The 11,137-nt window shown below is 42.0% G+C and overlaps 1 protein-coding gene across 1 annotated transcript in view; it reads left to right on the forward strand.

The window, feature by feature from the left end:
• cpne7 (copine VII) overlaps positions 1-11,137 on the forward strand; it is a 147,659-nt gene that overhangs the window by 122,232 nt on the left and 14,290 nt on the right. Inside the window, exon 12 of the mRNA XM_043706786.1 lies at positions 5,581-5,635. Coding sequence (XP_043562721.1) covers positions 5,581-5,635 — 55 coding nt within the window. The remainder of the gene's footprint in view (positions 1-5,580; positions 5,636-11,137) is intronic.

Below are 11,137 nucleotides of genomic sequence, written 5' to 3' on the forward strand. Positions count from 1 at the left end.
GTTACAATGATAGAGTAGAGAGAGAATAGTTTTACTTCTATCAACAAAATAGTACTCAGCTAAATGTGAGACAAGAAATCACAAAGATAATCAGTTCCTTGCAAATGAGTGTGGAATCTCTAGTTCAAAGCTGTGTAAATTCAAGGTATCCTGGTTATAAAACAAACCAGGAAACTCATGGTCAACTATATGTAAAAGACCAGTAACCTGGTGGGGTAGACTGCTTCATTCAAACTGTGGTATCAAACCATTTAATTGCGCAAAAGCTTCCATTATTCAGCATCTCCTAAGGATGCAATTTCCTAGATTATTGGGCTTTTTGCATCAGAACGGTATTGGGGTAAAAGCTGATCAGTGCCACTAGCCGGCCACATTGGGCAATCACACTGACTCAGTAAAACAAGCTTGACCAAACCAGGACACATGTGCCTTGACTTGAAAGGGGAATGAACTTTTAATGAAGCATTAATCTGAATTGGGATGAATATTAAAAGGAACACCAATAAAAAGATTACATAGTAAGTTGAGCTGGGCACAAAATTAAGGAAAGGGAAAATAAATTTAAATGGTGTGGTTGTCAGAGAAAGGGTAGATCCTGAAGAATGGAGGAGCTGAAGTTTTTCACTGTACTTAGGTACGTGTGACAATAAATCCAATCTAAACAAGTCAAGCACGCTGGGTTTGAGACAGTCAAATTAATTGGGACAACATGGATAGTAAAGACTGGGAGCTGGATGTTAAGGTGGGGCTACCGAATGGAATTGTTGGTGTGCTGTGAAGGAAGGCAGAACTGAACAATGTGGAGGAGTGAAGCTAAGGACAAGGTTGGCATCTGAATTCTCCAAGGAGCCGGCATGAGGAGATTATCAGGAATAACCTAAGCAACAGAAAAGGGTCAATGTAGGAGGGGGAGATTGAAGAAGGACAGAGGGATAGGAAGGGGAAAATAGGCCAATGATAGCAATACTGAGGGATTGGGTTGGATATTGTGCTTGAAAGGGGCACGATAGAAAGAGAAATAATCAAAGATAAGGTGTATTACAGACATCTTATAAAAGATAATTTCCAAAAGAGGGATTCTGAGAATGCTCCATATAAAAGTGAAGGACCCCAAGTGGTGAGGCAAAGCAAAAAGAAGCAATCAAAATCGAAAAGAGCGGCATTGTGGCTCAGTGGTTAGCACTGCTGTCTCACAGCACCAGGGTCCCAGGTTCGATTCCAGCCTCGGGTGACTGTCTGTGTGGAGTTTGCACATTCTCCATGTGTCTGCGTGGGTTTCCTCCAGGTGCTCCGGTTTCCTCCCACAGTCCAAAGATGGGCAGGTCAGTTGAATTGGCCATGCTAAATTATCCATAATATGAGGTGCATTAGTCAGAGGGAAATGTGTCTGGGTGGGTTACTCTTCGGAGGGTCGGTGTGGACTGGTTGGGCTGAAGGGCCTGTTTCCACACTGTAGGGAATCTAATCTAAAAAAAATAAGTTGCATGAAAATCGCATTAATGACTTTGTATTGAAGGAAAACTATCAGAGCACATTAAAAATGAGTAAGCTATAAAAACTGCAAACAACTGTCTCCCCATTATGTTCAGTGAATCATTAATCTTTCACAAGATGGAAAGCTAAGCTTCACCAGCAATTGGCAGAGGTGGTGGTAAAGGAGGGGAAAGTTAATACTCAATTTGCCGTGCAGAGCCATTCACTGCATAAAGACATGGCAATGAAATCATTCTGTTTCCTGATCCTTCCAATGTGTAAGGATTGTATTGCAGGAGGTAATGAAGGGCAAACAGATTGTTTTGCATTTGTCTTGTAACACAAGGTTAAGACAAAAAGCACAAATATTTTGCACATGGCAGTATCAGGAAAGAGATGAAGCAGTCATGGATTATGGAGAGTCCTCCTCTCCATTTACAATTGGCAGTAGGCCCAGGCTTTCAGCCAAGACAGGAGTGACCTAATAAGACTACAAAGTCACCATTGCCTGTGATGAGTTGCCAAATGCAAAACACACACCTCAATCCTGCGCTTCCTTCACAGATAAGTAACTCCATGCCAGATATTGGACACACTGAATGTAGTAGCAGCAGCTTAACATTGAAAAGATGCAGAAGTTGAGAAGAAACAAAAAATAACAAGACATCGTGCTACCTTGCTCGAAACAGCAGAGTGTGTGGAGATTGCTTTGCTGTATTGCTTCAGATGACTTTAGTGTCCTCTGGTGGCTTGGGACCTAAGTGCTACAGTCCATTGAGGATGTCCTGCACTGGTGCATGTACAACCTCCTTGGCATGAATTGATGGAGCTGTTTGGATCCCTGGCAGATGAAAGTGGTATGATGTGGAACCTCGGGATGGTCTTGAAAAGACAATTCCTGGGTGCGTGTCTGTTGTTTCTCTTCTCTGTCAGTACACAGTGACACATCCCTCACCCTTTAAGGGTTAATACTTTTGCTAGGGATTTGAGGTCTTGTGGCCTTCTCTTTCCAATCCAATGAATGTCCTGCATTAAGGAGTGAGGATCCAAAGCATATCTTGCAGATGCTGACTCTCCGTTGATCTGGCTCTCTATGGCACCCAGCATCCAATTTGTGGAGGCAGCCTTGTGCTCATATAGTGGAGACACAACATTGGACAGAACTGGAGCACTCTCCTCTGCCTTTGCCACAGTCTGAGTGTGGCAGATTGGCAACTTTGCCGGACGTTCCCCTGCTTGCTTCTGTATCTCTGTCACCTCATCAGTGACTGGAACCAGAGGTTCACCTTCTGTACTAAGTTCAGCAGGACCCTGTCTGAGACCTCCTGTGGCTGTGAGCCCATGTTAGTGCCATGTGTCCCAGAGTGTGAGCCTAAGCATACTCCAGATATATGACCCACTGAGGTGGAAGCTCTGTGGGGGCTGGTGGATAGTGGGGAGGAAGGCCTTTATTGTACTTCCTCTGAGCATGATAGGTGCTTCTTCTCAGAACTGTCTTTTGTGATGCTGGGTTTTTTCCAGTCATGGCCCTAGCTTGGCTCTGTGTTCTGGAAGCTGCATAGATAAACAGAAAGATTTGTTAATGTCATGATGCACCATCCATACCCAAAGTTTCATTGCAGCTTTGATTCTTGATGGACAGTTGGTATTAGCTGCTTGGAGGAATTTTCACTAGGTGGCTAGACGCATCCAATCTTCCCTTCAGCATAGGCACATTCCCCTTGCTGCCTTGTCAGCTCAGTAGCTGGTTCCCTGAAGGGGGTCAAGGGTAATATGTTAGGCATTCCCCCAATCTCACTGCCTCCCATCTACTAGTGGAGTACATTCATTTTCTGCAGAAAGGTAAAAGCATGAAGAGACATTAGCATGGCTGCACAAGCACTGTGCCTGCATTGATTCTTACAGTAAGATGTCTGAGTCTTCCAGAGCTATGATTATCTGAGTTCATTACTTTTAAAAATAATGTGGTATGGGAGAAGTGAAGAGTTGAAGGGTTCTGTGTGGAAGATGGTTCAGTGTTGTTAAAGCACCATTTTTGTGTGTGATATTCCCATGCAATGGTAATAGCTTCCAATGCTAACACACACTCAGGGGAATGAAGCATTGAGCAGACAGAGGCATTTACTCTGATGGGATGTATGATGTGGAGGAGCCGATGTTGGACTAGGGTGGACAAAGTTAAAAATTACACAACACCAGGTTATAGTCCAGCAGCTTTATTTGGAAGCACTAGCTTTTGGGGTGGTTGTGATGGAATGTAAGAGATCATTCATCCTCTTGAGCCACTGTAAGCATTCTCACCTCTGGTTGTCATGAGTGATGACTGCCCCAGTGATTCTGTTCTCCTCCCTTACAGACAGTATATTCATCTCTCCTGGATGGCCTGTACAGGAACCTGTAGGGAACTACCATTGAGATATGGGGCTGCCTGTGGCAATGTTCTGACATTTCTGTGGTTAGGTGCAGGTGACGGACCTGGGTTTCAAAGAGTGAAATGTTTTCTGGTTCCCAGAAGTTGAAGGAGATCCTACCTGCTTACCACTGTAATTGAACATTTTACCCACAGTTGAATATGTAATGAGTATAAAAGAACATCAGCATGCTGGAAAATGTGTCGTGCTCGCAAGCCAATGCCTTCTCACTTTTCAGTCTGCCTCCGCACCTAATCTCAGCAAAGAAAATTCTGCAAAATGTGCCACTTCTCTTGTACTTCCTTTCCTTGATGAACACACCAAATAAACTGCATTTTGTTTCTTTGTTTATTATTTTACTTCATGATAGCAATTGGCCAGTACCTAGCCTTAGCAGTAAGCTCATGTTGCTGCTATGTGTGCAATGTTCCCTAGTTTTTTGAGTTACAACAGAGTTACTGACAGAGCTCTGGGAAGGACTAATTTAATAAATGTGGGAATAATACTGTAATACCAAGAATGTCACTTCTCAGTTGCTTGCTACAATGGACCAATAGGCACAGTAAGGCTTACTGCAAGCTGTAGTGAAGTGATGATTGGAACATTGAGTGGTGTTGCAGAACAGTTGGAAGCCACTTTAATTCCCAGATTCACGGGAAGTTCCTGATTTCAACAGCATTGCTGTGTGGAAGCAATGAACAGATGTCAAATGCCTCCCAGCAGGAAGGAAGGGGAATTGAAGGCTACAACATGCCTCGGGTGTGCCTGCATTCCTCCTGGCAGCGAATTCAAAGAAAACGTTGCTGGAGGCCTGTAAGCAGGTTCTGTAAACATGCCGAAAGTGGTAGGAGGTATGTAGATTGGAGAGATCAAAAATAAAGGAGAAAATAAATGCTCAAACTGCCAGTTGGAAATACTTCTATTCTTCAAGGAAGTGATGAAAAACTGTAATTGCCTTATAATTTATCATTTATAGATCGAAAATAAATATTTCAAACAAGTGGTTAATCAAAGGGAAAGGTACTTCATTTGTTTTATATTACACAGTTATGTGACCATTGACCAATATGTTCAAAATTCAAATCCATGGAGTTGATTTTAACCGTATCCACCTGACCATTAGAAGTTAAATCTGACCAGATAACTTGCTGTTTGATCTTGCCTGAATTCCAACATTTTTGACTTTAAGTTGTTCTTCCACTATGGGCTATTTGTAAAGATGTAACTCCAAGCCTGGTAATATCACCCAAATCACAATTTTGAGCAGGAAACTTGCTGCTGGTTTTCCATCAGATGAATTCTAGTCAGGATATGATTGGAAACAGAACACATGTTTTAACTAAAGTTTTTGACTTTGCTTTCTGTGGAACCTGGAGAATGGACAAGTGGCTGAGGATCTGAATTTTCATCCTTGCTTCCCACCAAGAGGTAATATCCGAATAAGACCAAGCATTTAAAATGATCTCCTTCTATTGACAGTGTGTGACAATTTAACTGAAACCAATGTGTCCTCACCAGAAACTTGCTCATAGTTAAATTGATGTTCAGCTGAACAAGAAGACAAATGCAAGGATTTGCTGGTCTTGATGCTAAACCAACAGTTTTCTTCCAATTGTCAAGGTCTTTGGTGAAATTAAATTAAATTTGATAACCCTGTCTTTCCTACTGATACAATATATACATTTAAATCTTTTAGTGATAAGAAGTTTTCTGCCTTAGGATTTGGAGCAAGAATTCCCCCCAACTATGTGGTGAGTAATATTTGCTGCTGTTTAGAAACATTGATGTTTCATGGAGTCAGGTTACTCAGTGTGCTGTTGCTGTTTCAGTTTCTTTTCCATTTTTTTTGTGTCTATGTTCCTCTTTATATAAATCTCAATTTTCCTTTTGCCAAGGTTTGTGCCAGGTTCTCAGTGAAAGATGACTTGCTTCTATTCAGCAATTCTCCATTTATGTTGCCCACCACCTGCTCTCTGCCCATCTCCACAGTTGATTTGCATGCACTCTTACAATTCAAATCTGTTGTATCCTAAGCTGTAACACAGTCTGTTCCGTGTGTCTCTTTCTCCTTTTTCTCACTCCAAGACTGCTGTTGGAAATGACCTTCTAGAGAAACATTGGAAGAAAATGTCACCCTCTACTTTATGTAATATTTTACATTTAATTTTGTTTGTCAGACTTTGGTGAAACTGTAATGAGTTAAGATCATTAAATTACCACATAAGTGCATGTCTTAAATAATTTATTTATTTATTCCTTTGAGATTTTGATCATTCTTTTTTATGTTCCAGGAAAATGCATTTAATGTACTGTTTGTTCATGACTGCCATCACCCTGTACATTTTTCATCCTGATTTCTTTACAAACAATAAAGTAAATGTATAGACACGTCTTTTATTTTCCAAGCAGACTTCTTATGAAGGTAAATCTATTATTGCTTAAATTTTAAAAATATCATGGCAGATAAGAAACCTGTTTGTGTAAGCTTCCATTTCCACTTCATGTTTAAAAACTTTAATTTGATCCTTTCTGCCTGATTGCATACATACTGCCCAGAAAACAATTTCTATGTTTAATTCCCATAACTTGATTTTCAGATGGACTGAAAATGTAAGTAGAAAACGCCACTTCTGCTGAATACCCAATGAGTTATTGTCTGATATTAATCTTGTGAGCCATGGTTTTAGCAGAATTGTTTGGAATTAGACTTTCATATGTTTTATTTCTGAACATACATGTATTTAAATAAGTGCATTGTTGACAGGGGTGTGGAGGGAATAAATGATTTGTATTCATTTATTGTCTGTTGGAGATGTGTTTTTGGGGTTCACTAATGATTACTGCTCCTGTAAGGGGTCTAAACAACCTTCCTTCTTCAGTCTGCTCACATTTCACTTTAAATACATTGTACAAAGATCCAAGGTTGTAAAAATGTGTACCAGATCTCTGCGCTTTTCGCGCATATATTTTTCTTCAATTTCTCCAGACAGATTAATACTACATAAGGCAAAGTTTGAATCAAATCATTAAACTAAAATAAAACTAGAGATAAGAACAGGTCAAAAGCAGACAGTCTTTTGAGCCTGCTCTGCAATTTAACTTAATCATGGCTGACTTTCCCTTTTGGCATTATTCTCCTGCCTGCTCCTGTACCTTCCTCAATTTAACTCAGCATTAAATATATTCAGTGATGGAGAATCCACACCATCTGGGTTGTATATAATTAACCATAGTCTCAAAGAGACTATCGGCATCACTTTTCATTAAAGAGGAATAATTTGTTATACAGCGTGAGGGGCTCCACTTTGCCTCAAACACAAGACGGGTAAAGAGACAGGTCCCAAGATTACGTCAGTTGGAATGGGAATTGAACCTGTGTTGTTAGCATTATTCTGAATCACACATTAGCCATTCAGGCAACTGAGCTAACTGGCCCCTTCCTCTGGGAAGGGGATTCTAAAATTTCACGTCTGTTGGAGAAGAAATCCCTCCTCATCTCAGTCTTAAATACAGTCATAGAGTCATAGAGATGTACAGCATGGAAACAGACCTTTTGGTTCAACCTGCCCATGCCAACCAGATATCCCAACCCAATCTAGTCCCACCTGCCAGCACCCGGCCCATATCCCTCCAAACCCTTCCTATTCATATATCCATCCAAATGCCTCTTCAATGTTACAATTGTACCAGCCTCCACCCACATCCTCTGGCAGCTCATTCCATACACGTACCACCCTCTGCATGAAAGTTTACCCCTTAGGTCTCTTTTATATCTTTCCCCTCTCACCCTACACCTATGCCCTCTAGTTCTGGACTCCTTGACCCCAGGGAAAAGACATTGTTTATTTATCCTATTCATGCCCCTCATAATTTTGTAATCCTCTATAAGGTCACCCCTCAGCCTCCGACGCTCCAGGGAAAACAGCCCCAGCCTGTTCAGCCTCTCCCTATAACTCAAATCCTCCAACCCTGGCAACATCCTTGTAAATCGTTTCTGAACCCTTTCAGGTTTCACAACATCTCTCCGATAGGAAGGAGACCAGAATTGCATGCAATATTCCAACAGTGGCCTAACCAATGTCCTGTACAGCTGCAACATGACCTCCCAACTCTTGTACTCAATACTCTGACCCTCACTAACCTATCTACCTGCAACTCCACTTTCAAGGAGCTGAACCTGCACTCCAAGGTCTCTTTGTTCAGCAACACTCCCTAGGACCTTACCATTAAGTGTATAAGTCCTGCTAAGATTTGTTTTCCCAAAATGCAGCACCTCGCATTTATCTGAATTAAACTCCATCTGCCACATCTCAGCCCATTGGCCCACCTGGTCCAGATCCTGTTGTAATCTGAGGTAACCCTCTTTGCTGTCCACTACACCTCCAATTTTGGTGTAATCTGCAAACTTACTAACTGTACCTCTTATGCTCGCATCCAAATCATTTATGTAAATGACAAAAGGTAGAGGAGAAAGTGAGGTCTGCAGATGCTGGAGATCAGAGCTGAAAATGTGTTGCTGGAAAAGTGCAGCAGGTCAGGCAGCATCCAGGAACAGGAGAATCGACGTTTCGGGCATAAGCTGAAAAAGGTAGAGGACCCAGCACCATCCTTGTGGCACTCCACTGGTCACAGGCCTCCAGTCTGAAAAACCCTCCACCACCAACCTCTGTCTTCTACCTTTGAGCCAGTTTTGTATCCAAATGGCTAGTTCTCCCTGTATTCCATGAGATCTAACCTTGCTAATCAGTCTCCCATGGGGAACCTTGATGAATGCGTTACTGAAGTCCATGTAGATCACATCTACTGCTCTGCCCTGATTGACTTCTTATCCTGAGACAGTGCCCTGGTTTTTACAGCCTGGGAAAACACCATCAGTGCCTACCTTATCAAGTTGTTTGAAGAATTTTTCTTTTAATTTACTCATAAGTCATAGTCATCGCTGGCTTAACCAGCGTTTATTGCCCATCCCTAATTGCCCTTGTAAAGGTGTTGGGGAGTGCTTTCTTGAGCCACTGCAGTTCAAGTGGTGTAGCAAGACCCACAATTAGGGAGGGACTTTCAGGATTTTGTCCCAGCAAAAGTGAAGGAAAAAGATATATTTTCAAGTCAACCTCATGAGTGCTTGGAGGGAACTTTCAGGTGCTGGTGTTCCCATGTATCTGCTCCTTCTCCGTCTCGATGGAATCTGTCGTGGCTTTGGAATGTGCTGTCTCAGGAGATTTCTTGAGTTTCTGCAAAGCATTTTGTAAATAGTACACACTGCTGCTACTGAGCATCGGTGGTAGAGGGATGGTTATGGATGCTTTGACTTGGGTGATGTCAAACTTCTTTAGTATTGTTGGAGCTGCACTCATCCAAGCAAATGTGGAGTATTCCAACACACTCCTGACTTGTGTCTTATAGATGATGGCCTCGCTTTTGGGGAGTCCAGAGAAGACTTACTTGCTGTAGGATTCCTAGCCTCTGACCTGCTATATTAACCACTGTATTTATGTGATTAGCTCAGTTGAGTTTTGGTCAATGGTAACCTCCAGGATGTTGATAGTGGATTCAGTGAAGGTAATGCCATTGAAAGTCAAGGGATGGTGGTTAGATTATCTGTTATTGGTCATGGTCATTGCCTGTCATTTGTATGGTGCGAATGGTCATTGCCACTTTTCAGCTCAAGTGTCCCATTATCCCAGAGATAAAATAGACAAGCTGGGTGAACATACTGGAACTACATAAAATGCAGGTTTAAGCAACAGCTAGAGTAGTACTGGATGCAGTTCTTATCATCACACCAGAGGGAAGGTGTGATTACACTTGAGAAGCTAGAGAGGAGACATACGAGAATGTTATTTGGATTGGAGAGTTTGAGTTATGAGAAAGGATTGGATTGGTTCGAATTTGTTTCCTTTAAAATAGAGGAAGCTGCAAGGGGTATATAAAATTATGAAGAGCATGATAAAATGGATAGGGATTACTTATTCCCCTTGCTTAGAATATGCTTCAATGAGATCAGCTCTCATTCCTTGAAATTCAGGCTGGATAAGCCCAGTTTAGCATTTCATCATGGGACAACTGTTACCAGTGGGACCAATCTAGTGAAACTTACTTGTGCCATTTAAGTATTTGTTGTTGTAGAAATGGAGACTGAAACTGTATATGGTACTTTTGTCATCACCAAACCCTTGAACAACTATAGTCTGATTGATGATGCATTAAAATCATGATCCATTAAGAGCGAACATGCCAATTACCTTCCTAATTTCTTGCTGTGCTTACATGCTACAGTCCCTTGTACAACTTTCCACAAGTGCCTCTGAACAGCAACATTTTTACAAGTTTTATACCTTTATAAATATAGTATTCTACTGTTCTATTCTTAATTACCAAAGTAGATAACTCTGACATTATATTCCATCTGGCACCTTGTTGCTTACTCATGTAATCCGAGAGCATCTCATCACAACCTCATTGTGCCTTCCTCACAGCTTTCATTCCCATTAGCAAATTTAGATATGTTACTCTCTGTCTCTTATCTTGGTAATTAATATAGACTGTTGATAGATTCCAGCACTGGTCCATGTGCCATTTCACATTTGAAAGTGCGCCATTTATCCCAAATTTTTGTGTCCTGTCTGTTAACCAATTATCTATCCATACTAATAACCCATCCACAGCTACTGGATGCTTTCTCTTATGTGTGAAATGTTTGTACCAATTCCTTTTTTGGAAATCTAAGTAGAATACATCTACTTGTTCTCCGCCATCTATAGGAGAAAGTGAGGACTGCAGATGCTGAAGATCAGAGCTGAAAATGTGTTGCTGGAAAAGCGCAGCAGGTCAGGCAGCATCCAAGGAGCAGGAGAATCGACGTTTCGGGACCAAGGAGCAGGAGAATCAACGTTTTGGCTAGCCATGGGCACCCACATGGGCCCCAGCTATGCCTGCCTCTTCGTAGGATATGTGGAACAGTCCCTCTTCTGCATCTACACTGGCACCACTCCCCACCTTTTCCTCCGCTACATCGATGACTGTATCGGCGCTGCCTCGTGCTCCCATGAGGAGGTTGAACAGTTCATCCACTTTCCCAACACCTTCCACCCCGACCTCAAATTCACCTGGACAGTCTCAGACTCCTCCCTCCCCTTCCTAGACCTCTCCATTTCTATCTCGGGCAACCGAATCAACACGGACATTTACTATAAACCGACCGACTCCCCCAGCTACCTAGACTACACCTCCTCCCACCCTGCCCCCTGTAAAAA

This window comes from Chiloscyllium plagiosum, chromosome 17 (genome assembly GCF_004010195.1).
Source record: "Chiloscyllium plagiosum isolate BGI_BamShark_2017 chromosome 17, ASM401019v2, whole genome shotgun sequence".
In the NCBI taxonomy this organism is placed as follows: Eukaryota; Metazoa; Chordata; class Chondrichthyes; order Orectolobiformes; family Hemiscylliidae; genus Chiloscyllium; species Chiloscyllium plagiosum.